The 27,198-nt window shown below is 37.0% G+C and overlaps 5 protein-coding genes across 5 annotated transcripts in view; 2 read left to right on the top strand and 3 right to left on the bottom strand.

The window, feature by feature from the left end:
• Positions 1–67: 67 nt before the first annotated feature.
• On the bottom strand, positions 68–9,820 carry LOC114355829 (manganese-transporting ATPase 13A1). The gene is made up of 10 exons (XM_028308853.1): positions 9,376–9,820; positions 9,143–9,232; positions 8,845–9,051; positions 6,632–8,581; positions 5,624–5,885; positions 3,802–3,998; positions 3,188–3,330; positions 2,578–2,710; positions 919–1,062; positions 68–303 (listed from the first exon to the last, which is right to left on the bottom strand). Exons 1-10 carry the CDS (start codon positions 9,643–9,645, stop codon positions 199–201), a joined length of 3,501 nt encoding a protein of 1,166 aa, XP_028164654.1. The 5' UTR covers positions 9,646–9,820; the 3' UTR covers positions 68–198.
• A 519-nt stretch (positions 9,821–10,339) lies between these two features.
• Positions 10,340–12,065, top strand: LOC114355868 (DNA primase large subunit). The gene is made up of 2 exons (XM_028308906.1): positions 10,340–11,694; positions 11,771–12,065. Exons 1-2 carry the CDS (start codon positions 10,464–10,466, stop codon positions 12,013–12,015), a joined length of 1,476 nt encoding a protein of 491 aa, XP_028164707.1. The 5' UTR covers positions 10,340–10,463; the 3' UTR covers positions 12,016–12,065.
• Positions 12,066–13,161: 1,096 nt separating this feature from the next.
• Glg1 (Golgi apparatus protein 1) lies at positions 13,162–18,380 on the bottom strand. Its single transcript, XM_028308891.1, has 7 exons — positions 17,380–18,380; positions 15,603–17,299; positions 15,373–15,520; positions 14,728–14,954; positions 14,189–14,372; positions 13,751–13,857; positions 13,162–13,662 (listed from the first exon to the last, which is right to left on the bottom strand). Exons 1-7 carry the CDS (start codon positions 18,143–18,145, stop codon positions 13,498–13,500), a joined length of 3,294 nt encoding a protein of 1,097 aa, XP_028164692.1. The 5' UTR covers positions 18,146–18,380; the 3' UTR covers positions 13,162–13,497.
• Positions 18,381–18,416: 36 nt separating this feature from the next.
• Positions 18,417–27,198, top strand: part of Tmem18 (transmembrane protein 18) — a 71,526-nt gene continuing 62,744 nt past the window's right edge. Inside the window, exon 1 of the mRNA XM_028308901.1 lies at positions 18,417–18,655. The gene's annotated coding sequence lies outside the window, so the exon portion shown is untranslated. The remainder of the gene's footprint in view (positions 18,656–27,198) is intronic.
• LOC114355863 (uncharacterized) lies at positions 21,545–23,968 on the bottom strand. The gene is made up of 5 exons (XM_028308897.1): positions 23,861–23,968; positions 23,203–23,493; positions 22,796–22,899; positions 22,178–22,247; positions 21,545–21,882 (listed from the first exon to the last, which is right to left on the bottom strand). The coding sequence occupies exons 2-5, from the start codon at positions 23,491–23,493 to the stop codon at positions 21,589–21,591; spliced, it is 759 nt and encodes a 252-aa protein (XP_028164698.1). The 5' UTR covers positions 23,861–23,968; the 3' UTR covers positions 21,545–21,588.

Below are 27,198 nucleotides of genomic sequence, written 5' to 3'. Positions count from 1 at the left end.
GGCTATGTTTTTAATACCTGTCGGGAAATTATACTGAAAACGAGTTCGTTAAATAAAACGTGAAAAATATATTTAACTACACATTTATTACATAAATACCATTGACACATCCAACACTTAAATGCACGTAATATTTGAGCGGTATCCCTAGGGACCCCATATATTTCTTATGTACATAATGATATAGAGTGGGGCACGTTACGCGAAGGATCGGCCCTCGCCGAACAACCAGAGACACAGGCGATCCACTAGGTACGCGAACAACATGTCTGCTATTAACACTTGCACTAATATCACTCGGTACTGAAACAAAAGAAAGAAAGCTGTCATAATCATATTAAACTACAATAATAAATCTTAGGTATTGCTAAATATTCTCAACCTGGGAGCCCGCACACAATCGGTAAAATTTTAAAATACAGAGACCTCACGGTACACTAACGCTTCTAGTGGCGTGATGCTAAATAATAATAAAAACACAGAATGTACTTTTTTAAGTTGCCTCAAGAGACTGAGAGGTAAATAAGTAGTTAATATTATTCATGATAATTCATGCTAAATCATGTAGGTAGGTATTTCCTCCGCCATTTTCTGCAGTTTGGCACCTCACGTCATTTTACCGAAGTCAGCCCTATAGCTTCGGCGCAGTGCCGATCACTGACGTTTGTCAACAAAATGATGCTTGACTCTTGAGACAAGCTAAATTACACCATATTGTTAATGACATTGAGCATACATTTTTTTAATTACCTTCGCGAAGTAAAACTTTGTACGTAGTACCACAGGTAGTACTTATTATTATTCTGTGGTATAAGCAATACGATTACTATTCGATCACGAGTCATTCCTGCTCATGACACAAAGCAGGTTGTCTTCGCTTATACAGTTAACAGAATCAAGGAAGTGTAAATTACTTACATCAAGTGGAAAGTCGACGATCTCGAACATGTTGGATAGGTCGGGAAAGACGCCGGCGGCCAACGCCAATACAGCGCCTCCCGACACTACAATACTGTACAGCAAAGGCTTGTTGTCTCGCAGACCTTCCATGAACGGCTCGCCCTGAAACAAAAGACATAAGCAACTAATTAATAGGTCAATATTCACCCCCTTACTAATAAAACTAAACGTCACTTTAATTAACCTTTAACTACTGACGTGGGGGCCTCTCAGGCCCTGAAAAAGTCAAATTGTTGAATTTCTCCTCTCCCACGTGCACGACACACGCGAATCTTTTAGTACCTTCGAGTTTCATTGCGCCGAGGCTGTCAACAACTGTGCACGTGATTGCACGCGCAATTTCAGTAGGTAAATTAATTTTAAAGTTTCTTGTGGGCCTCTCAGGCCCCCACCTCAGTATTGGCGTAACTTTTTTTGTCTATAGTTTTCATTTAGTTGTCGTCTTTTCTTGAAATAATTTGAAAAAATCTATAATATGGAGCCCATAGTACGTCGTCCGAGAGAAAGCGGTATCTCGGAAGTAAAAATAACCAGCATTTAACGAAAAATAAAAGAACAGTAGTTTTTGGCACGTATGTTAGGAAATGATATGCCTGTACCTGTCTATCAAGATTTAAACGATGAAACCAAGTCCCATACATGTCTTTTGAAGATTCAAATGAAATCTACATTTTAAAAACATGTATGGCTTCCTTCACTGAGCAAAGCAAGTTTATCCAGACTGTGTTTAATTCGCACTATTTGGTGTGTGTAATTATTTTCCCCCTTTTTCATATTATGATTACTGATACATCATTAGCTAAAAAGACTATTGAAAATTAAGATTCTAAGTTGATTTGTTAAATTTATGAATATTTTTCATGCTAACTTTGTGAATCATGCTTTCATGAGATTTTTGCCAAAAAATGCTACAAGTTTTCTAAATATTGAAATAATACGTACTTATTAACAAATAATTTACATAAAAATCGTTTTATTGTATTGAAATATAACCAATATTAATAATTATTAAACATAAAAACCCTAAAAAGATAATAATATATTTTTAAATATAAGCACACACATGTGCGGGCCTCTCAGGCCCCCACGTCAGTGTTTACGTGAAATTAAATCCACCTCAGTAGCTAAAGGTTAAAACAGTGTTTTAAAGTGACGTTTAGTATGGAAATGTCATTTTAAAACAGTGTTCAACAACTGTGTTACTTTTTATTAGTAAGGGGGTCAGTGTGTAAGTTACGGTTGGTAGATTCTAAATCAATTTAGTTCGCAGATCTGTCAATAGATGTCGCTGTTGCACAGTTACCTCGCGGTGTATTTTTGTGACACGTATTTGAAAGACCGTGTTCGTCGTTATAAACCGGTCGCGTGCCAAGCCAAATATGTTTTTTATTTGTAAATTAATTCAATCTTGATCATACTGTCCTCAGAGGGTTAAACAGGCATTATTAAATATTGAGATAACTAGGACTTATTTCTAATTTGATAGAAAAAATTTTTCTTCCAAAGATAGCTTGATACAGTCTACGGAACTGCTTAAAAATACAAAGATGGTTATTAATTTTTCCAGCTAATTAATTAATTGGTCAATATAAACGAGTTATTGATTAATTTACTTACCCTGTAGTTGATAGCAAAGGTGGATATCTGCAGGGCCATGGATATGATGTAGACGGTGCTGTTAAGAAGGTCTGGCGCGAACTCCCGCTCTTCATCTTCTGCCAAATCCATGTCCAGTTTTGGTTTCGTATCGCTGCAATAAATATTATTTATTTAGTTAATCATGTATTAATTACTAGAAGTAATTTCTTCTGGTGTACATAATTATGTGTATTTTCTTCACGGAGACGAATAAATGCGAGCGAAATGATTTCGCAATTATTTCGCAGTATTAACAGCATTGTTATAATCCGGCAGTTGGAGGTAACACAGCCAGTTCCTCTGTTTGAGGATTCCGAGTGTAGGTTGCACCATTTCCCATCAGGTGAGATGCATGCCAAGAGCTTCCTCTTTGTGATGCAAAAAAAAATTAACTGTTACATATGTAATTTGTCTGAGGAGGCAATACGAGACGTAGTTTTGGAGCAATTCAAATCGAAATTGAATACAAAATTGCAGATTTCGCACAGAAAGTATGACTGGTATAAAAAAGTACCCCTCTGTTTCATTTTTTGATAGACAAATCTGTATGTAGATAGAATGAATGAAGTCATAATTCAATTACACTTACCGGCCGGGCGACCGCGCCGTGGCTTCGTGCACCAGATAGATGAGGCACAGGAAGTGCACGGCGAACTGAGTCAGCACGGTCATTATCGTGTACACGTTGAATATGTTCGGCAGGGGGCGCTGCTTCGATAGTTGTCGCAGCGGCTGGGTGGAAAGAAATAACAGAATATTTAAAAAAAAAGGTTCAAATGTATGATATGACGTCATTTGAATAATAACTGAATGTGCGGGGACAGCATGTTGCAACAAAAAAGTCGTTTATTGTATCAGCGTACATCATGGGTATGGACAACATTAAAAAAATACACCAAGATAGTCCGATGCAAACTTTATGGCGGCTGGGAACATCGCACGAGTCGTTGCGCAGTACACAAAGGTATCAGCGGGGCGAAGAAAACGAACCTGGACTCGCAGCTAATATCCCAGTTGTATTAAGTTTAAATCGAACTGACTGACTCCTTAATGTAATAATCGACTATTGTAAAGCAAACATTTCCAAGTTCCAGTATCTCACTCTTGCTATCAATTTCAAGATAAAAAAGAACCGTTGGATGTAAGATACCAGCTGCGTTTATAGAGGCGGGAGTAGACCAGTATGTTGCGTCTCGCTCTCACCTTCGAGCGGGATATGAAGAGGAAGCAGGACGCCAGCAGCAGGCTCTGCAGCGTGGCCTGCGTGTCGCTGAACTTGATCCCGTCGAGGTACAGCACGGACTGGCTGTACGCGAGGATCAGTGCGTTCAATGCGAGAATCTTGAACATCTGCAGCGTGGTCACCAGCGTGCAACGGCCTTGCTTGATTATGTGGCAGACTGGAGACAGAAAATATGTTTAGGTGAGTGTTGCTACTATGTAACTTAAGATTTTCATCATCTGTGATAAACATAGATCGTTTCACCCACCATTCTTCCGCTAATGTTTTAGTGTTATCGGTACACGCTAAATCATCCATGATTTCACACGCACACTACAATAATGACACGCGGATTGCTCAAATCAAAGTCCCCGCGTCCCGCGCTTCTTTCGACCAAAAATTTGGTCTTCGTGGATGAAACATCTATAAATGTTTTAAACTTCAGGTAACTAGGGGCGAAAGAATCTCGACACCAGATTCAATTTTGTGATTGTTTCGTCTCAATAGGTGAAGCAATCACGAAATTAAATATTAATTAAACATCTTACATGCACTAGTGGGCGTACAAAATCGTTAGATAACAAGTCGAGCGGAAATTATTATTTTCTCTGACAAGGCTTATCGAATGGTTCCGATTCGCCACCCCTGTCTAATATCGCGGACTACAAATTACTTCGTTCGTTTCAGCCAAATGACGTCCACTGCTGGACAAATGCCTCCCCCAAGGATTTCCACAACGACCGGTCCTGTGCCGCTCGCATCCAGGCACCTCCCGCGACCTTCACCAGATCAGAGTAAATACAAATGAGTAGGTCATCTTCATAGAAACGCACGGGCGCGGTTTGTATGTGAGCGCGCCAATACGTATATTGGCGCGCTCACATACAAACCGCGCTCGGTGCGTTTCTATGAAGATGACCTACTCATTTGTATTTACTCTGACCAGATCGTCGGTCTAATGAGGATCATTTCGATTTTTAGCTGTGAATGCAGATTTATAGGGCTAAGAAATCCTTAATACACAGTCCAAAAATTTTTGTTCTACGACAAAAATTGACGAAGTTATGGCCAAATTACTAAAAAAGTTCACTGACCGCCCGGCGCGGGGACGATGACGTCATTATATCCGATCCGAACGCTGCCGGCGTACTGCATTTTTGCAGTTTTCATACTAGTTGCTATTCAAGTAGCCATAAGATAAAAATAATACAGAATACATAAGCTTGTGATACCTTTTCAGAATCTCAATTAACCAAGGAAGTTTTTAAGGTAATGGGCACGATGGTCTTCCTACATTTTTTTTACACGATGGCTGATCAAAAGTGCAAGACAATGATAATTCATTGTCTTGCACTTTTGATCATTTTTCCTTCTTCTCTGCAATTTCTTAAAATTTTCATACTTTTAAACTAGATCGTTGAACTTTAATCTTTTCTTTTGATAGCCCAACTATCCCTTGTGATAAGGAAAAAAACTAGATTGAAAAGTATCCTCATTTGTAGAAATGGCATGAGAAAAAGTAATCGCAGGTGGCAATTTTCTAAAAATGCACAAAAACTTAAAAATCTTGAAAACGGTGATATTTTTACTGGGGTCAAAATTGGACGTTAGGGAGACCATGGCAAGGCCTATCGATGGTTACAGGGTTATCCATTGTTTTTGGGACACCCTGTATATCTTTCTTATGTCTTAAACATTAACGTAGATACTAGTTTTATTGAATTTTCTACAACAGTACTGATCCTCATTAGTGGGGGCCTGCCCACACTATGTTCCGGCTCGTATTCGCCACAAATTACTTACTGCAAAGTATACTGGAGAGCCTGCTGGTGAACGGCGCAGCGACACTAGCGTCGCCAAGCCTCACGAGTTGCGGCTGATCTTCCTCCTCCAGCTTCTTCATGGCCCTGCGTAGCCTCGCGGCGGCTTCCGCGCGTGCGGCCTCACGGGCCTCTATACGGTTGGCGGGCGGTGGCCTCCGCGGGGCCTCGGGCTCGACTGGCCTCTCTTCTCGGACCCTTTCGCGGGGACGCTCTGGGGCGTTCGCTAAGATGGCCACACCCACCTAAAATATTGGGGCAAAACATCGTATTTTGTACATACACTCAACATCAAATAAACCGCACCTTCCGCGACGCGAACTTTAAAGATTTTCTTCTGACACAATCATGGTACCCCAACAAAATTGGTGTTATTTGAAAGCTCAAAAATATCCTTAAAGAAAAATACATTTCATTTCTAAATAAATGATTAACATTTACCATAAATATGACTTGAAAATAGACCTCACTTTGGGCTCACCTCTGGGATCAATTAGACCAATTTTTATGGTTATAAAACCAAATAAAAATCTCACGTGTCCACTTTAACAGATGGATAGCGATTAATCCCAACCTAACAGTTTTAGTCATAAAAAATGGATATAGCGTAACTACCTATTTTTTGAAGAAGTGACTGGATCCTTGTAAAGACACATTTTTGGGGTAAAAACCTTTCCTTTAATGAAATGAAATTTAGAACTAGGCTTTCAAATGGTACCAATGTTGGTGGGAAGTGGGGATGCATACGTTTGATAAGTGCTTGTCGCGGGAGGTGCGATTTATTTGATGCCGAGTGTATTTTCTGATATATTTGTTTAAAGACAAGAAAAGGAGGTCTAATGCACATGTATGCTTATGGCCTTAAAAGGGAATCTTTTAAGAATCTGTTGAGACCACAAAATATCCATTAAATATGATTTTTTTACTGGAGAGGAATCTCATCTAAAAATGACCTTGTAAATTGGTAATAAGACTAAAAGGTTATACTTACATCTGCATGTTTGAGAGCACCAACATCGTTTGTGCCATCTCCACACATGAGAGTCACATATCCTTGGGCTTTCAATGTAGTAATAACAAACTCCTTCTGCTTTGGAGCAAATCTAGCAAACACTTTAATATGGGGCATTAACTCTAACAAAAACTTGTGATGATACTCATTAAGGAATGTAAGACCTTCACCAGTGATGCACAGATCAAACTTTGAAGTCAGCTGTTTTGTTGTTTTATATGGTTGAACAGGTAAATGAATCTCTTCATCAATCGATTTCCAACTCCAATCACTATTATTTTCACTAAGAATAAGAACTTCAGTCTTCTGTGTAAAGTTCAGTTCTTTTGCAACATGACAAGCGGTCAACGGATTATCACCGGTGATCATAACAACGGAATGTGATGCATTAACAATTTCAGCAATAGCCTTCTTTGAATCACTCTTCAAAGGACAGGATATTATAACAAAACCAGCAAACGTCAAGTCTGATTCAATATCTTCTCTAGACAATTCTCTGATTTCTTGGGAACTCAATTTTCCTAAATTCCTGTAGCCTAGTGCTAATACTCTGGCGCCTCGCCTGGATAATGTTAAATAAACATGGTCATAATGACTAGGAACCTCTTTCAGCATAGTTTTCACAGTTTCTGGTGCTCCTTTCACACTGCTAATGTAATGTGTCTCCATAAAACCTCGCTCATTAATTTGATAACCTGCTATGACAGACATCCTTTTAAGTGCACTTGAAAAATGATTTCTGTGTACTATTTTCAAACCGGGAGACTTTCCTTTCTTTGGTACTACAGCATCACCTTTGGTCAGGTTCCACTCTGCTGCTTTTAATGTAGCCTTTTCCAATGGATCTCCAACAATACCATCATCAAGTTGCACAAGAGAATGACAAGATGCTAACACTTGTATTGTTTCCATCGGAGCATCGGAGAGAGGAATGACTGCAGCATCTTTGTGATCTCCAATACCTGCCACTCCCTCTACCACTAAATTGTCACTAGTCAATGTGCCTGTCTTGTCAAAACAGCATATTTCAATTTTTCCAGCAAAAGGTATCCTAAAAGGCTCCGTGCAAAACACAGCCAGTTTAGATAGTGATAACAAGGATGTATTTACTGCTAACGATAACTCTATGGGCAACTCAGGAGGCACAACGGAAGTCAAAATCAGTGTGCATTCCAAAAACAGTTTATATCTATTCCTCTCAGGATCCTCACAACCTTTAATCCAAACATATGCAGCCGCTGCAATTGCGAATATCAACAAGAATAATATAAATCCAAATGTCTCTAGGTTGTTAGCAGTGACTCTCTTGACACCAAACAGAATTGTTCGGAGTAGTTTACCCTGTGATGTATTAAAGCCATTACGAATTACATAACCAATGCAGCCATTGTCAGGAGCTTTGAGGCCTGAAGAGACATTTTTCCCAGGAGATGAGTGTTGAACAATCTTAGTTCCACCAAAAAGCATGTGCAGTTTGCCATCGGCTTCAGGATCTAGGTTTTGCTTAAGGTTTTTCTCATTTTCTACTGGCTCCTTCATCTGAGGCACACTTTCTCCGGTTAACATGGATTCATCTACTATACAAGAGCCTCTTAGAAGGACTATGTCACAAGGTACTAGATTTTCATTGACTGATCTGGTGAGGGACACAATGTCACCAGGGAGAAGTTGGTCACTCATGATTTGTCGCCACCTCCTGTTTCTATAAACATTAATATTGTAAGGCTTGTTGCCCATTTTTCTAATCTCAGCCAGATTTCTAAGTTGTTGCTGTACAAGAGTGCACTCAAACATAACAAGCATCACGAGGGTGAATATTGAATAATACCAATACTTATCAAGACACCACAGAGCCACACAGAATACTTGGAACACAAAAAATGGAGCAGTTGCCCTTTCTTTGAACAGCTCCATAAATTCTGGAACAACCTGGAAAATAATAACAATTGAGCTTAAACTTTAATCAGGTAATTTTTACAAATGCAACAAAATCACAACTACTCCAATTGATTATCAATTAATCAATTTGGTATTTTCTAAACCAGTTGCCAGTGTTATAGAAACTTTGAAAATTCTATTAAACCTTCAATCCTTGCATACAGAAACACAATAGAAATCAATTTTTATGTGGTCTTATACGACTGCTTGGGGTTTGATGGGTTAATTAGTATTGAAGAGATGATTGAACTTACCATAACCATCTCATTTTTCCCCAACTCCTTTTCAGCTGTCTCTATGCTCTCATCATCCACAAAACCTTTGGACTCCATATACTCTTCATAAGTTTTGTTGATTGGGAACTCCACAGTATGGAAAGTCTTCTTATCCCAATCGTAAATATATTTACTCTTTTGAAATATAAACCATAAATCTGGATTAGTACTTCCTTTTTTAGTGGACTGAAATGAAAAAGCATGAATAAAAATCTGTTTATTCAATCAAATATCTCAATAAATTCTTCTTTCTTTCATGCTAGTTATAATTACTTACCACTGTATGGTGCAACCTAACAATTTCTGAAAATCCATTGTTGGAAGTAGGGACCACTTTCACTATCTCAGCTTGGTTAGGATCTTTCACCTGCACAATAAATTAAATTACACTGACGGGTGGGAACACTTAATCAATTAAGGTTACAATGAATCCAACATTAGAGTTTAAAATACATAAAATAACTCTTGGAAATGCTGGTAACAAGGGAACCTTCAGTTCAATTAACTCACCGCAGAGCAAGAAAGGAAGCACTGAATGTGCACACTCCAGTAACAGCACAGGCAGATCAAAATTTGAATCACTGCCACCACCGCCACTGTCACAAAGCCAGCTTCAAAGTTATCCTCAAAACCATACACTGCTATCCACGAATAGAACACCACCGGGTAGATTATCAGAAAAGGTAACACGGTCCCTTGTAAAATAGTCGGCACCGGTTTAAAAAGTTGTGTATATTGAACTAAATCGTCTAATGACGACTGCATTTTATTAGATACCATGTTTTGTTAAATTACAAATGAATCATTCGTCCACTCAACACACATAGCCTAAATTTACTTGATTTATAATACAGACATATCTAATTTTGCAAACACAGGTAGAATTAATTTATAAATGAATTATCGTGTTTTGCTCGAGTTTACTCAAACTTGACAGGCAGGCTCATCGTACTGTCAAAAGGAAAAGGAATGACGGAAACAGCGTGACAGCATGCGTGTCACTTGAGTTTACGTTTCATTTTATGCAGTCGAAAGATGGACCCATTTTTCGACTACATCAATAACGTTACTACGTTATTTCATTTTACAGCTAACGTTAATTCGCCTTAGTTAACAATTTTACCGGCTTCCACTAAAGCGGAGCGGAGCAGAGAAGTGTATTGATTAACCAGATTTCATTATTTCCACTTCTCGTCTCCGCTCTGCACAGCTCCGCTTCGCGTCGCGCTGCCACCCGCTGACAAATTGACGACCTAGGTGGAATTTGGTTCCACCTAGGTGGAAACCGGGCCCTAGGCAGTTCACAAGGTGTAAAGGAAAACGGAAAAATTTAAGTAATTAACGTTACCGTTTTTTTACGATGACATATTTTTATTGAAAAATTTCGTTGAATGGAAATCATTACCCTCGACACACAATTGTTTAAAAAAAATACTGTCAGTGTCAAATTGTCAAAATATTCGCGCCATTTTTTATTGTTGTTTCCTACACACAGATGAGACAGGGCCTGTTTTTATTTAATTTTCAATTTATTAATTTGATAAATAGTGTAATGCTATTTTCCAGTTATAAAACACATTGATAAATAAAACATAATAATGGATTTGAACATACGACGAAAATCTACGCGAGCTCCGGTTACAGGAAGTCTCATGGAAACCTATCCTCATGATCTTCAAATGTATAAAGTTCCGCCAACTGAAAACATTTCTTTACAAGAGTTTGAAACCTTAGCTTTGGAGAGGCTAACACTTCTTAGGAGTTTAGCTACAGCTACAACTTTGCGAGGACTACGAGCGTACTCTGATGAATGGAAGGAATTCGTGACAACTGATCTAAGAAATCAAGGTTTGAAATACTATTCAAGGCTTTTCGAAGTCTCTAAATGTGGTACAACAGAAGCCGACTTACAAGCTAGGAGAAAAGATCACATTGCTCACTTTATACTTAGATTAGCTTACTGCAGAAATGAAGAGCTACGACGTTGGTTTGTGGCAAGAGAACTGGAACTTTTCAAAATGAGGTTTATTAACATGAGTGGAGATGCTGTAGAATCTTTTTTTAAACTAAACAATCTGTGCTATAACAATATATCTGAAGAAGAGAAAAATGAAGTTATTACCTTCCTCAGAGAATCAACTTCTCATCCTAATGTGGACAACATGAAATTTTATAAAGTAAAATTCTATGAAGTTCTAGATTTGGTCAAGTCCAGGAAAGTATTTCTGAGAGGTGGTTATGCTTATATTCCACATAAAGACTTTGTGTCTGTATTGTCTGCTCAGTTTCGTACACATTTGAGGCAAAACTTGGCTGTTGCTTGTCACCACCTTGGAGAGATTGAACAGGATGAGAGGCTTGTGAGTCTATTGAAGGGCCTGCACCAGTCATATACTGGTAACAACTTTACTGACACTAAAGCGGTTGTGCCTATTGAGAGTTTGGACTCCCTTTCACTCAAATCTTTCCCGTTGTGTATGAGACAGCTGCACGACCAATTAAGGTTAGCTCATCACTTGAGACATGGAGGTAGACTTCAATATGGCCTGTTCTTGAAAGGTATTGGAGTGACTTTGGAAGATTCTCTCAGATTTTGGAGGGAGGAGTTTACCAAAATGATGGATTTGGATAAATTTGAGAAGCAATATGCTTACAATGTCAGATACAACTATGGAAAAGAGGGTAGTAAGAAGAATTATTCCCCATTCAGCTGTTTGAGAATAATAAATGAGACTGTTGGTCCTGGTGACTGCCATGGATGTCCTTATAGGCATTGTGATGTTAGCAATCTGAAGAATAAATTACTAGGATATGGGTTAGATCCTCAAGGTAAACAATATTATTTTAAATTATTTAGCCACTGTTAATTTATTGAATAAAGATCTAATAAACAATTTTGTTTCAGCTGTAAATGACATAGTGGAAGTGACCAAAAAGGGTCATTACCAGGTGGCTTGCAGCAAATACTTCGACACCGTACACTCCATTGACTTTGGTTTAGGCATAAATCATCCCAATCAATACTTTGAAGAAAGCCAGAAACTGCTCAAAGGTGAAATTAAAGTGGAAGCTAAGAAAGAAAATAAGCCAAACATCAAAAAAGAATCCATTGAAGATATGGAGTTTGATGATGTGGCAGAATGGAATTAGTTTTAAGTTTAAGTAATTGTCTAGATAATTAAATATAAGGATTATGTAAAGATTGTTTGATTTCTTTTCCTAGAATGTTGTTTGGATCAATTGTAAGATTTATTTAATTTTAATGTCCACCTAGTTCATGAGAATGGACAAGTTAACGCACAAAATATTTTACATTTTAAACCAGAACTTGATAAAATTAGGGTTCTTACACACGAACAGCATTTTGCTGTCGACGCATGTATAGTTCCAAAATACTGGACTGTCCTGTCGATGACATTGACAGTGGGGCGCCACCGTCAATACCGGATCGCTGGTTCAGATTTTTGCCATGTTGGAAACCTTATAGTTGAACGATGGTAGCGCCCCCCTGTCATTGAGTTTGGCGGGACAGTTCAGCGTGGGTCATCTATAACTGCAGTCGACGTCAGAAGGCGACGGCTAGCTGTCGACATGCTGCCGACGTGCTGTCGACGCGTTCGCGGCTGCCGCCGGCAGGTGGCGACAGCTAGCCGCCTCCGCCATTTTGAAGGTCAACTGTCAGTAGTCCAGGAGCTTACACGCACACCTAATGAGTTCCGAACAAATTGATTCGGAATTGCTAAAAAATTAGTGCTGTCAAAAACAATGAAATAATATGGAACTCGAATTTAGAAGGCTACCATAATAAAACATTAAAAAATAGAGCATGGGCGTCGGTGTGTGTAGTCTCGTTCTCTATTCAATAACATTTCTTAAACCCACAATGACCGGTTCTTTCTCTTTCGTCGACGACGACGGAGTAATGCAACAACAGTGTTTCTTCAATGAAATCCATTTTCAACTGGCTGGCTCCTGTACAAAGACGTACGCCGACACGGTCGTCGCAGCAAGCTGTCGACTCGTCGACGGCAGACGTCGACGTGTCGACAGCTTGCTGCGGGCACGTCGACGGCTAGCTGCCGACAAGTGACGGCGACTGCGGTCGCCTTTGCTGTCGTCAATGTGCTGCTCGTGTGTAAGAGCTCTTAGACTGACACATACTATAGTCTTTACTAATCAATAAAGCCCTGCCTATCCCATATCTTCCTGATATGCTGTCTTATTGTATGTGGCGGATGTTTTTAATTTATCATTTAAGTACTACAATATTTTTCAGGTACTGAGTAAAACACAAAGTATAAAACTTGGGTAACAGAAAAATCAAAAACCGAACCTGCAACAAGTTTTATTTGAGATTAATAAATAAATGCAAATTATTGTTACCATTGGTGTCTATCACTCTAAATATCTTGCACCTTACCTAAGCATGTTTTTAGATGACTGGGATTATAAGATTCACTAACATTTACTAAAAAGAAAGAAAAATAGAAATAAATAACAAGAATAGATAGAATATATTTTGTTCATAAATAGAATATTTGTTCATAAATTGTACTTTTATACTTGTAGTGCAGGTTCGGTTTTTTATTTTTATAATCACCCTTATTTAATTATTATGTAAATATTTATATCCTATTTTCTTTTAACATACATAGCTCTTTTGGTCATGCGACCACAATATAAACCAAATATAAAAATTAAGCCTACAAAAGATATGCATACAACTAGGAAATACTTCTTTGATGGAGATGATGAGAGTTCGTTGAATACATCGCCAAAGTTTTCAACCATGTTTGCCTGAAAAATAAACAAGAAATTGTTATTATTTACTTCGTAAATTATGTGGGTAGTTATAATAAATAATGAAAATTAACATGGCACTTACAGATGCGACATATCGATACATTTCTAATCTGCTTGATAGCTCCTTCTGGCAATCTGGTTCTAACTTTCTAGTACTATCATTCAGAATGATTTTCAAACATTTCAAACCTAAAAGAAACAAATGGAGTGTTATTAAAGTATTTTTATCATCTTCGTAATAAAATAATATGATACGAAACGTATTAGAAAATATACATTTTGTCCACATGTGTGTGCCAGTGCACACCGTTTTCTAAATGCGCCGACAATGCGTTTTTTTCCTACACAGCTAGTCTTTGGGCTACGTACGACTTGCATAATAATATATTATCGCGTCTGTATCGCTACAACCGCGCATCGTCGCATCTATTAAAGAACATCGCGTGTACAAGTTCTTAATTCACCATTTATTAGATTTGATAAAAATATTATTAAACTAGTAAGATATACAAAAGCTTACGTCGCCCAGCTCCATGCTCGAGATCCTTGCAATACTTTAAGAGATCAAATGCACACGCCCTCTCTAGCAAAGGGTCTGCCTCAATATCCACCTCCGTTTCCTCTATTATCTGAACCACTTCACGGGCACATTCAGCCGACACAATTTTGTGATTGAGAAGGGCATTTTTAAGGCATTCTTCAACCTGAAACATGGAGTTTGCTTGCTGTAAGTTACAATTTTTAAATTCACATTACATTATTGTAATATTTGCGATTTTCAGACCAAAAGAAGAACATGTAGGCTGTAAGGGTGACTTTTTTGTGGGTGTTCAAACAAAAAAGATTAATTGTACTTTTCAAATGCAAAAAAATCTTACAGGAACAATTTGCAAAAACTTGTGCATTTTTCCTGTATGAAAGTTGTTGTATTTGAGTAGAATCAATCCTTTTTTGTTTGATCATTCACAAATGAATGGATCACCCTGTATACAATACCCATTGTGTGACTAATAATAGAGATGTAGAATTAGTATTAGGCTAGTAACCATCAATATTTACCTGGCCATCAGAATTGGTTATGGAGTCATTAGGCACAGCACATATTGTCTGGATTTCTGCTTTACACAATTTGCCAAGTAAAGGATCAAGACGATAATTCAGTGCTTGTTCTTTCAGTACATTGGCCAGCTCATTCTCACACGGTGTTGTCAGCTTTGAGTCCCTGAATTTCTCCTTCAAGCAATATAATACTTTTCCTTGGAGCTCTACATCTTGAGGTTCATGTGCTGTAAAGGCAAAGTGAAATAGACTTATAACACCATTAGATCCTGTATGTTAAATTAATGCTTATATTAGTAGGTTCGTTTGCTTCAGCCAAATGACGTCCACTGCTGGACAAAGGCCTCCTCCAAAGATTCCCAAAACGTACGGTCCTGCGCTGCCCGCATCCAGGTGCCTCCCGCGACCTTTACCGGACCGTCGGTACACCTAGTGGAGGGCCTGCCCACATTTATTAGCAGGTACTTTGCATATTTTTTCATATTTTTTCCCAACAACAATGTACTTTTATAAAAAGGGAAACCTTTCATTGGCTATACTATCAGTCTAAATCTTATAACTAATATTTTCAATGTATCGCTGTTGGTTTCTATAAAATAAATAAATAAATAAATAATAAATAAATAAATATTAAATAGTTCTTACCAATTATATCTGAACAATATTTCATGACGTCATCTTTACAAGCATTCTGCAAGTTGTTATTGAACCTGTAGTCTGTATTTTGTTCAATCATTCTGTTGACTATAACAATTTTGCAATTCTCATCAAAGTCAGTTTTCTGTTTATGAGCCTGAAATAACAGAAACATTCAGTTACTAATGTAAAAGTCCTATCGTAGTTAATTTTGTCTATAAACACAATGTAGATTGTACCTTCAAGCAGTCCAAAATTTTAGATGTCTCAGTATTATGGCAGTATAAATCAATCATATCATTACAACTAGTGATCAGGTGATAATCAATGGCGTTGTCATTGAACTCTTGCTTCCTGACAACAAATATGGCTCTCCTGCAGGTGTCACTCAACTTGCCCTTGGCTGTTTGAAGGCACTCTAAAGCAGCAGATTCCCCATGAGGCACATTTGGGCAATACTCTTTCAAATCCTTATTACAAGCCTCCAGAAGCTCTGGATCCAATTCTATATTCTCCTTCTGCTGAAATAGTTGACTTCTCAACTGCTGTCTACAGTCCTTTAATATTGTATGTTTCCTCCTTGTTATAGTATCATTCCTAACAATCTCACTCAAACAAGATACCACTTGGCTTTTGGTTTGTGCTTTAGGACAATATCTGACTACATAAGATTTACATGCATTCTTAAATTTTCTTGTAAATCTATAGTTTTTTAATGAGATCAGCTGCTCATGTTCTATTGCAGCGCGACATTTGACATTAGCTTTAATTTCTGGATCATTTTTATGGGAAATCAAACATTCCATGACATCATCATCATCTTTTTTACTTTTCAGTTCTGAATAGCACAGTTTCTGGATTTGCATCCTGCAGTTATTGTTCACTACAGCATTCAGTTCAATGTGACCACTCTGCATCTCAGTGAAGTTTGCAACCACTTCTTTACATTTTGGTGACAACTCTTTAATCTTGCTTTGTAAGCATCTGATTTCTTCTCCCTTACCAGTGCCCTCAAAGCAAATCTTAGCTAAGTCATCAATACAAAAGTCTTCAATTTCTGGCAGCAGATCTACATTTACTGCTCTTTGCCTCATAACTTTTCGAACCTGCTGTTCACATGCTGGTTTAAGTTCTTCTTTTAGCTCAGAATTGTAAGCATAATTATACAAGCAAGGCAATATGAGGGGATCCTTTTCAGATTGGTGTTCAGTGGTGTCAGCCCATTGAAGTTTAGCTTTGCATTTAGTAACAGCATCATATTTGCAGGCTTTGTACAGCTGGGGGTCTAGCTTGAAATCTCTAGAAATAAAATACTGTATCTGTAACAAAGCTGTTTCACATTCATCCAACATAACCTTGGTTCCAAGTTTTTCCATGAGACAAGACATCACTCTGCCATTTCCACCATCAACTTCTTTACATGCTGAGTCCACCACTGGCTTGCAAGCTTTCCTCAAAATAGGATCCACTCTCCAATCTTCACCGGGGTCAGCTTCCTGTACCAATACTTCTAAAGATCTTTGGCATGCCATGCTGATTCTTTTATCTTTTCTTCGTCTAGGTCTAGCATGATCCATTAAGCAGTGGATGGTTTTGCCTCCTAACTCAACTCCCTTGCACAGCATACTGATGTCATTGGCACAGTTTTGCATCAATTCTGGTGACAACCTATAGTCATCCATCAACATCTTTCTGTGGTCAGTCATTTCTATCAAGCAATCAGGGGCAAGCTTTGCACTTTCATTATGAGAGACGTTTTCCAAGCAGAGTAGAATTTGAGCAAGTCTAACATCTTTGTCCTCCACTACACCTTTCCGGCAGTGGTATTTTCGTATGTCTTCTTTACATGATTTCACCAAGCCTTTGCTCATTCTGTAGTTCATCACCATATTTCTTTGGTCATAAAATAGTTGATCGCGACACCTTTTTGTCATTGCTGAAAGAAATAAAATGTCAATAGTTATAAAAAAGAAACGTAAAATACCCACATAATTATTAAAAAAATGTTTACATTACCATTGTCATATTTATGATCTACTAGACATTTGTACATCATCCAAGTCCCAGGCAATTCATCTGGACATACCGTCTTTTGGTCCAAATTACAGGCTGCAAATATGATTTTATCTAGCTGCAACATGCTATACTTCATTTCTTTGAGAGCAGTCATCTCAGCCTGGCACTCCGGCTTTAAATCCTGTTCTTTATTTAGTAGACATTTCAATGTGTGCGTTTGTGACAGGCTTTTGGGATCTGGGGGAATTCTACCACAGGAAAAAGACTGAATATCATCATAACACTTCCTCAAAAAATTCCCCGTGATTTGCCAGTCATTGAAAATTAAAGATTCAACTTTATTTATAGTCCTCCAACAAATTTTACTTCGTATAGTTGGTTTTTTCTTCAGTATACAGTCGATGCCGTACTCCGTTGGCTTCAGGCATTCTGATGTTATCATTTCATCTTGGCATGGTTGTTTTAACTTAAAATCCAAGTAATTATTGTCAAGGAGTTCTGCTTGATATGTCCATATTTTGTGCTGACAAATGAATGCAACTTGTGATTTGTTGCTGTGCGTAGCATTTAAAGCGCATGACAATAATGCAAAATCGTCAATTAAGTGCGAACATTGCTTTTCTAGCACAGTGCATCCGCTAATATCTACATTGAATTTACCATCCGAATTCCTCACCAGATTACCCAAACCTTCTTCACTGATAACATTGTTTATTGTATATGTTACGAATAGCCATAAGATTTCTAAATAAACATTAGATAGCATCTCGGTGCCGGCTCAAAATAGTTGCAGCACTTGATATTTATACTCATTGAATACATTCAACTCAAAACATATTTTCTGTATATTAAAGTGTTTGTACCTTTTAAGAAACCTTTCCCGATTATTTTAATGATTTCCAAGATCTCAGAATTAATGTAAAAGAACCAATTATTTCACTACACACACAATACAACAAAGAACAAAAATTCAACAGAGCCCCGACTTGACTGACGTTAATGACATAATTGACAACTTTTTTTTCTCGGGATCTACAGGTCAGGGCCAGGGTCAAGAAATGAAACGCAGAATAACTAAATTGACGCAATAAACATCGGCGACAAAAGGCGAAAAACCTAGGCGAAAGTTTGTACTTGATCTGAGACAAAATCTAGAGAAGAATAACTGTGAGCATCGATGAACGATAAAAAATAGCATTCAATCAAGACCCTATCGAATGGAAAAAAATTGTCCACAAAAATCACAAAATAGACTAGTGCGAGAAACGAGAGAAGGGTAAGCTTTGTTTCTCAATTTACTTTTCTATTTCTTTTAGTGTCATCATAGGTCGCGCAGCGATAGTTGAGGCGAATGCAGAACACATTAGGTTAGGTTTTCTTTTTCCACTCTCTTTGTTTTAATTACTAACACTAGCTTATAAGTACATCTGTGGGTCTAGACAAAGTGCCATTATAATCGCAAACCAGTCGAAAAGTGGTCGAAAAGCCCCTTTTTTGTATGGAATTTGACGGATTCGATTTTCGATTCGATCAAAAAGTGCGTTTTGTCTAGGGAGGCTGTAACTACTAACCCACTATGGAAAATATTTTTTTTCCGAAATAAAAAATTATTATTATTATTCTCTTTATTAACCTTGGTTCTTAATTTTAAATATTTTTTTACAATGTAAATTATCAAAAAAAAAAAAAAAAAAAAAAACATTATAAAAAAATACTTAAAAATAGTTATTCCGCTGGTAGCGGAGCAGGGCCCAAGCTACCGGTGGTAGGGTCACAGGCTGAGGAACCTCCGGACAATGCGTGCCGTGCTGAGGATCACCGCCTTTTGTATCTGACCCTTGAGCCAACCATCCAGCGAGAGCTTCTTTAGATGTTGGTCGAAGCTCTTCGCTATTAGCCCGTTTGCCGAGACAACTATCGGGACAATGATCGTCGAGTCAACATCCCACATGGCGGTCACCTCGTGGGCCAAGTCAAGGTATTTGCTTTGCTTTTCCTTCTCGGCCTTCACGAGGTTTTCGTCATGCGGGATGGTAATGTCAACGAGCATTGCCCGACGTTGGGATCGGTCAACCACCACAATATCAGGCTTATTACAGACAATAGTCCTGTCTGTGATGATAGAACGATCCCAATAGAGCAATGCATGACCATTTTCGAGAACTGGCACCGGCTGGTATCGGTAATAAGGCGTCTCAGATTCAAGAAGGTCGTACTGAAGAGCAAGTTGCTGATGGATGATTCTGGCTACTAGGTTATGCCTGTGCAAGTACTCACCGTTAGCAAGATGCGAACAACCAGAAATTATATGCCTGAGTGACTCTCCGGGACGGTGGCATGCTCGACAAATGTCGACCGTACCGTCCTTCAGGATATATTTTCGGTAATTGTTCGTCATCATGACCTCGTCAGCAATTGCACAAGCAAAACCCTCGGTTTCCCCAAAGAGGTCACCGAAGCGTAGCCAGTTCACCGAGGCGAGGAGGTCTACATCAGGACCTGTAAGGGCCCGATAGAACCTCCCGTGCAGCTCCTTGCTCTTCCATACGTCCTTCCGATCCGCGACGCTCAGGACCTTTGGCTTGCGCCAGTTCTCGTTCGCCAAGGAGAGCGGCGTGAGGCCTTTGTCAACTGCCACAACATCGCGATGCATTCCAAAAACGGTTTATCGATTAACAATTCGATTAATCGATTTTATTGATTGCCACATTACTATCATTTGATTGTTAATTCAATTCCTTATTTTCAGCAATATAACCGATTATTGCAATCGAATAATCGATTATGATTTATTCAGTATACATAGGTACTTACTAAATCGATAGAATCGATAGTAAGATATGATACAATACTCTCAATATCTATATATATAAAAGAAAGTCGTGTTAGTTACTCCACTTATAACTCAAGAACGGCTGAACCGATTTAGCTGAAAATTGTCAGGGAGGTAGTTTAGAGCCAGGAGAAGGACATAGGATACTTTTTATCCCGTTCGAAGTAATAAAAAAAAGTCTGCTTATTTATTGCCATTAAGGCGGAACAAAGTTCGCCGGGTCAGCTAGTGATCGATAAAAGCAATCTAATTGACCTAATACTATTTTTATTACCCTAATGTGATGTGAAATACTATGGAAACTTTGCATATTCAACGACCTCTATCTCCGTATCCCCGTGTATTTCAGGATTGTTGTCATACTATGAAATGAAGTACTAGTATTAAGCTTTAATTTAGTATACTTTTTGTTTCTATTGGTTTAACGCCCAATATGCCCATCATCCTTTCACTTCTTGTTTCGATGAAGTCAAGAACCAAGGCACGTAGGTATCATAATATTGAACTTGGCTCTCATAAATTAACATATTTATGTTTTTGATGGGTTTACTTTATTATCTTCTAAATTTATCAATCACAGTTTTGAATAATTACACGGCGTGTCCGATCTTATGTAACTTCTCAGTCAGTCAGGATCAGGAGTCATGAAGGAATTAAAGGATTTCATGTCCTTTTGAATAGGCTTTTGATTGCGGCTTCACCCGCACGAATTTCTGTTCTTCACAAGACCAACTTATACAGGATGACTTTGTTATCAGTGTCCAAATTTTTAGGAGCAACTCAGAATCAGTAACTGAATCGATTCACGTAAAGATTTTTTTTTCATGTAATTATTTTTATCAAAATTGGCACACGTTGAATGCAGCACTGCAATGCCGCGCTGCAGATTTCATAGAGTTTAGCAGTTTGCGGTCGGCCGATTGGAATAAGATTGTACCTTAATATTCGGATACTGATTACAAAATCACCCAGTATTGTGACACTAACTGTTACAATTTGGCCTATATTGTTATAAACATAGCCTTTATTCTACACTGATCTATAAACAATAACTGATACTGTTTTGTTTAATCCAATTCCATTCCATCCATCCGCATAAACTTTAACATTGAGTGAATTATTTTCCCTACTACTACCTAACAGTAGAGCTATCCTGTACATATTTTTATTATTTGGATAGGAAATGTGATAAGCAAACGACAATATTGATAAAACTGTATTTATTGCTTAAACTATAATTCTTTACTATAAGTTTTTTTTTTAATTTGTTATTGTTTGTGTGTATGTTTATTTTCGAACCCGTTTAATATGGATTTTTAAAATTGTCTGAAATATTTTATTTATTTATTTATTTACATGTTAAACAATATCTAAATCTAAAAGAAGATCGAGCGACGTCTTCTGCTAGCTTCGACATTTTCAACTCCTTGGATCTTCTGGTACTTGTCAATCGCAGTTTTAACGAATTCGGCGGCGTGTCCAATCTTTTGTAACTTTTCAGGAGTCATCAGGGACCTCATCTCCTCTTGAATGGGGCCAATGCCATTGATATGAATATGGCAAAGACTCGTATAAGAACATATTCCAACGGTAATAAAAGCACCGACAAGAATAAGAAACGCATTCGCCATTATCTTGGATATGGTGGTCGCAACGAAGCCGACGATTGACTGAAATAGAAAAAATATGATTAGTATAAAATTAAATTACATCGTATTTCTATGAGTTATTATAAATTGTACGTCTTTTTTACTTATCGCATGATCCATGAATTCTTTCAATATACTTAGTTATTACTCTAATTTACCATAGACTCTTGTTATAACCTCTTAACTGCCTATTAACTCTTAACTATTGTTTCTGAATTAATTTTCAAGTAAATTCTAATAATAACTAATTTATTCATAATACTTTTCGCTAATAGGTAATTATTGACTTAAAATTATATTCTAAGGAAAAACTTACCCTAGAATCAGGAACTTGGCTCCACAGCATGCTGGCGACTGAAGTGTCAGGCTCCACATACATGTCGTAGCTGCAAAATGATAATAATCAAATCAAAATGATTAAAATTAATAATTCCAAAAAACTCTGATCAATTAAAACTCTCATAATAAAATAATATATTAACTCTAATAATAAACGGGTGGGACCTGGAGTCCTGATATACAGGGCTGCCCTACATTAGGCTCCAGTCACACCATTCTCTGTTCCTTCATAATGTATGTTTAATTCTAATTGTAACTTTAGATGTAATGTATAAGCTCTATAAGGTGTGAAAATAAACAATTTTATTTATTATTATTAAAATATAGTATGGATGGATTCAAGCCTTCGGACTGGTGGAATGTAAGTATTGACCAATTACAGTCAGAATTGATACTTAGTTTGTACCGAAATTCGAGATTTTTTCGTATTAAAGACCTAGTTTAGCAATTGTCAAGTGAACCATTTCGAGGAGTTGCATTTGAATAATTAAAAAAAAAATAGATCATTTGCTCTCGATTGGTGAAATTGTTGCTAATTTTATTTTTTTGCGATTTGAGCAAGATAGTAATTAAGTTCTACGAGTATAATACTGACTTGCTAGGAGCATATGCGTAGCCAGGTGCATATGGGACATCAGGATAAGCCACGTCTGTTGGTGCGGGCATGTAGTATCCATATCCAGGAATCTGTAGATTGTCCTGAAATAAACATTCATTTAAATACCACGGAATTATCAAACAAAGTCACACTCGACCTGAAGTCTCCCTAGGTACTTACTTAATTCGTATACAACTTTGTGACTTTGTATTTATTAGTGTTAGTCACTTCAATGAAATTATTGTCTTTTTAAACATAAATTCACGGAAAGTAAGTGCTTTTCAGTGAAACAGAAACTAGGCGCTCTCTTAAACCATGTTCATTATAGTGCCTATTTATGTGTGACTAAAAAGTATCTCTAAATAAAATAAAGTACTTTTAAATAAATTCCAGTGTTTACTTACAATTCTGCTGACATCAGCGTTGTTTTCAGCAGGTTGGTCAGCTAGCATTCGGTCATGGTCAGCAGACACAGGTTTGGCTGACTCTACAGGTTTCACAAACGCGCGTCTGTAGTCCTCTGGGTTGTATACAGGGTGTCGTTCAGCCTCAGATGTTCTGTGCTTCTCATCAATGGGCTCTGTCTTCAAGTCGGGCTTGAATGTGGAATGCTTCTCTAATAAGGCGTATGAAGATGATATTTCGGTCGCATAAGCCGACGCTATGGCCAGAAGTAATACTGTCTTCTTGAACATCTACGGAGAAACGAAAACGATAATAAGTATCCATTATTATTATATTTTTAACGCTTACTAAATTGTAGTAGGTTTAGTCGCAGATATGTTAGACATAGGAAAACGAGCAACCATTTACAAGTTTACTGGCGCGAACTTTTAAACTTCATCACTCTACTTATTAGTAACTTCTTTTTTTGATTCTACATCTTATAACAACACTAAGGCTGAGTTGCACCACCTAACTTTGACCGTAACTATAACGGTAACTGGCATATTTTGTATGGAGTTTGACAGATTTTTGACGTTTGTTAAAGTCAAAGTAAGATGGTGCAACCCAGCCTAAGTATAAAATTTGAAAATCAAAGTAAAATTTACACGCACTTACCTTCAAACTTTACTGCAACTGCCCCAACGAACACACCAAAAGAACTGATGGTATTCCCAGCAAAATATCCATATTTATAGCTTCTTTTCATGACCATCCCCTGGCCAAACTTATCTACAGCTATTGTTTTGTCCATAATAGACGAACCAAGTAATTCTTTCGCCGAAAATTTGTCAAAACGTTGGAATGTGCAAAAACAAAGGACACCCAGAAAAGGGCACTTACGGGACAAAATATTTTTAAACTTATCCAGACATTTGTGTAGATTCTGTTGATAAGGGAAGCAAGCAAACTTGTGTTGACTTGATACAGAGGTGATTTTTTGACGAAAACGTAAATACCACACGTCTATAGGAAATGATTAATTTTTTATCATAAGAAGATCACAATAATGCTCATAGGGTCATAGGTATAATCTCTAGTTCTCAGTTTAACATAATGGGTTCTTAAAGACAACATTCATGTAGCTTACATTCTTGCTTATCTATAGATATCATTGTCTGAATTTATGAGTAAAATAGGCGGAGTATTAACACAGACTGTTATAAGTTTTAAAACATATGCCAGTCTTAATGGATGAGGAGCCGGGTGTAGTGACTGTGTATGTATATTTTACCAAAGATAGGTTTGCCATTCAACAATTCAAATTCAAATTCAAATTCAAATTCAAATTTTTTATTGCATATTAAAATAGCCATTTATTAATATTACCTCCTTCATTCAGTCAAATGTATACCATATGATATGTTGTTGTTGCTGAGATATAAGTAAATAAAATATTTGATACATTTATAACCTAAAGAATTTGGAACACTATTTAAGAACTAGGTCAATCAACAGCTACATTTTTCTCAAGCAGTTATCAATCGATAATACTTGAATATTGAAAAACAAGCAGCTAAACGTTGGAGACGGTATAGTTACCGGTAAAACCTTCACATTAGCTTATGAATTATTAAGTTAAATCGATATTGAACCAATCATCTAGCATTTTCCTTTGACAAATAATATGGTTCCTTGAAATGGTACCTACGGACGAATGTTTTTTTGATTTTCAATATTAAAGTATTCTTATTTTCCTTCCAGTTATAAGTAGTCTAAAATGAATCCTTGAATACTATTATATAGAAAATGAAAGTTCGATGTCCTTCACGAAGGATTTTGAATAAAAACTGACGGCGGAATAGAGACGTGATGGCGTTAAAAGGCCTTGAACGAAGTTTTCCTAGGTTCGATAGATACCAATTTGTTAAAATCAATCTTTCCTCACTGTTTAATATTGCCAAGAAGAACGTGCATTAATGAGGCTAACTATTACCCAATGATAGATGTTGATTCATTAACAAAAGTTTAAAAAATAGTAAAAAGTTCAACATTATCAAACAAAAAAGGTTTCCCATTTATCATTAATTAATTAATCACACACTGATATTCGTTACCACCTACACATAGCATTTCCATAAATTGCATCAATTAAATCTGCAATTAGAGCGGTATATCACATTTGTACCAATATTGTTGTCCAATATAATATTGCATGTGTGATATCTACAGTTATCTAATAAAATAGGTACAGCAATAAATGATAATTGTAGTATACCAGTGACAATTACTATTAATTATGTATTCTGAAACTTTATATGTAAAAAAAAATATTTCCACGTATTTATTTTTATTTCACTAAATCTTTAAAGCTTCCTTAGATATTAATTAAATATTCATTCATCATTGTTAGTCCAAACCTCTCTCTACCTATCTCTTTCTCTTTATTAATAAATTAACAATTATAACATATAATTAACTTTTTAAAAAAATAAAACCGACTTCAAATGCGTGAACACAAAAAAAACTAAAAATTAAAAATATTGCGTATAAAAAAGTTCATCCCCAATTTTCCACCCTTGGGGGTGAAATATTTTCTTCAAATTCGCATGAAACCACCCTTTTGATAATACCTATTCAACAAAAAAATAATCGTTCAAATTGATTTATAATCAGCGGAGATATTGCGTATAAAAAAGTTCATCCCCAATTTTCCACCCTTGGGGGTTGTTTTTTCTATTATTAAATTTAAATGGGACCACCCTTGAGGTATTACCTATACGCCGAAAAAAGATTTGTTCAAATCGGTTCATAATTGGCGGAGTTATCGCGTAACAAACATAGAAAAAAAAAACATACGGGTCGAATTGAGAACCTCCTCCTTTTTTGAAGTCGGTTGAAAATTCAAAAGTAATGACTCACCGTTTAACGTATTCCCAGAAGAGCTTAATTTCTTCTTCTATACTCATGTTCTTCGAAATCACTCACATTAACCATACTAAAGTTTTAAAGCAGTGAAAACTAAATTATCGCTCTATACAAGATTTATGGAAGAGTCCGCCGTTTGATTTCAGACTTTAATACCGCGTGGTAATTTCTCGTTTTGAATATTCAAACAATACACATTTTTACAACCCTCGTTAAAACAGGCTACGTGTAGTGGCCATTCGATTACGACTGCTTCAAACTGGTGGTGTTCAGGACACGTGGAAGTTCAGGGTTAAATATACCNTAGAATCCGTCCGAATAGAATGTCAGATTTTGCCACTTATCTAGGGGGCAGATCAATTCGGGCGATTTCGGTTGCTATCGTGATTGTGTGATTGAATAGCGAAAATTAAATTAGTTTACTTGCTGCGTAATCTGACTGAACTGCATCATGTCATCAGACCATCAGGGAAAAAAAGATGGCCTATTTTATTTGGAAATATTTCGACATTATCAGATATCATCATTAGAGTGAATAGCTCAGAAAAATAAATTAGTTTTTTGAAAGGCCTTAATATGGCTTTTTTGTAACTTTTTGGACTTTAAATGAAATTCGTCATTATTGTAAGCCATTTTATTGACATTTACCTCAAAGATTAATGCATTTCATTTTATTATTAGGAAATTTTCGTAGTTTTTTAATATCCGGTATCCGGCCGGATAGTGAGTTACTATCCGGTATCCGGCCGGATAGTAAATTTAGGCCGGATATCCGGCCTACCGGATAGTTACCGGATATCCGTTTCATCTCTAAAATATACCAATCGATGCCCATTCATTATACCTATAACCTAGTTCGGAAACCAATAAGTAATGGAAATTTCATTCATACAAACCTTAGGCTAGACAGCCGAAATGCTTGGTAATTTATTCAATCAATCAATCAATCAATCAAATTTCTTTATTTGCGTAATTCCAGGTACATAAGGTTTATTTTCCTTACAATAAAAGTTCATTGGATGATTCACAGTTTCACACGTAACCACTGATTGGATGGTAGATAGTCGAATGAACTAAAACCTTTTTAG

This window comes from Ostrinia furnacalis, unplaced genomic scaffold (assembly GCF_004193835.3).
Source record: "Ostrinia furnacalis isolate ACB-3 unplaced genomic scaffold, ASM419383v2 OfSCF2566, whole genome shotgun sequence".
In the NCBI taxonomy this organism is placed as follows: Eukaryota; Metazoa; Arthropoda; class Insecta; order Lepidoptera; family Crambidae; genus Ostrinia; species Ostrinia furnacalis.
This window is presented reverse-complemented; position numbering and strand designations above follow the sequence as displayed.

Excerpts from the sequence above, each read along its gene's own strand:
- LOC114355863 (XM_028308897.1), bottom strand. The coding sequence starts at position 23,493 with ATGTTCAAGAAGACAGTATTACTTCTGGCCATAGCGTCGGCTTATGCG. Across the intron at positions 22,248-22,795 it reads TACGCATATGCTCCTAGCAA|CTACGACATGTATGTGGAGC; the intron begins GTCAGTATTATA and ends ATCATTTTGCAG. Across the intron at positions 21,883-22,177 it reads GCCAAGTTCCTGATTCTAGG|TCAATCGTCGGCTTCGTTGC; the intron begins GTAAGTTTTTCC and ends TTTCTATTTCAG.
- LOC114355868 (XM_028308906.1), top strand. The coding sequence starts at position 10,464 with ATGGATTTGAACATACGACGAAAATCTACGCGAGCTCCGGTTACAGGA. Across the intron at positions 11,695-11,770 it reads ATATGGGTTAGATCCTCAAG|CTGTAAATGACATAGTGGAA; the intron begins GTAAACAATATT and ends ATTTTGTTTCAG.
- Glg1 (XM_028308891.1), bottom strand. The coding sequence starts at position 18,145 with ATGCTATCTAATGTTTATTTAGAAATCTTATGGCTATTCGTAACATAT. Across the intron at positions 13,858-14,188 it reads CGAGCATGGAGCTGGGCGAC|GTTTGAAATGTTTGAAAATC; the intron begins GTAAGCTTTTGT and ends TGTTTCTTTTAG. Across the intron at positions 13,663-13,750 it reads TGTATCGATATGTCGCATCT|GCAAACATGGTTGAAAACTT; the intron begins GTAAGTGCCATG and ends TTTATTTTTCAG.
- LOC114355829 (XM_028308853.1), bottom strand. The coding sequence starts at position 9,645 with ATGGTATCTAATAAAATGCAGTCGTCATTAGACGATTTAGTTCAATAT. Across the intron at positions 8,582-8,844 it reads GGAAAAATGAGATGGTTATG|GTTGTTCCAGAATTTATGGA; the intron begins GTAAGTTCAATC and ends ATTATTTTCCAG. Across the intron at positions 5,886-6,631 it reads GTGCTCTCAAACATGCAGAT|GTGGGTGTGGCCATCTTAGC; the intron begins GTAAGTATAACC and ends CCAATATTTTAG.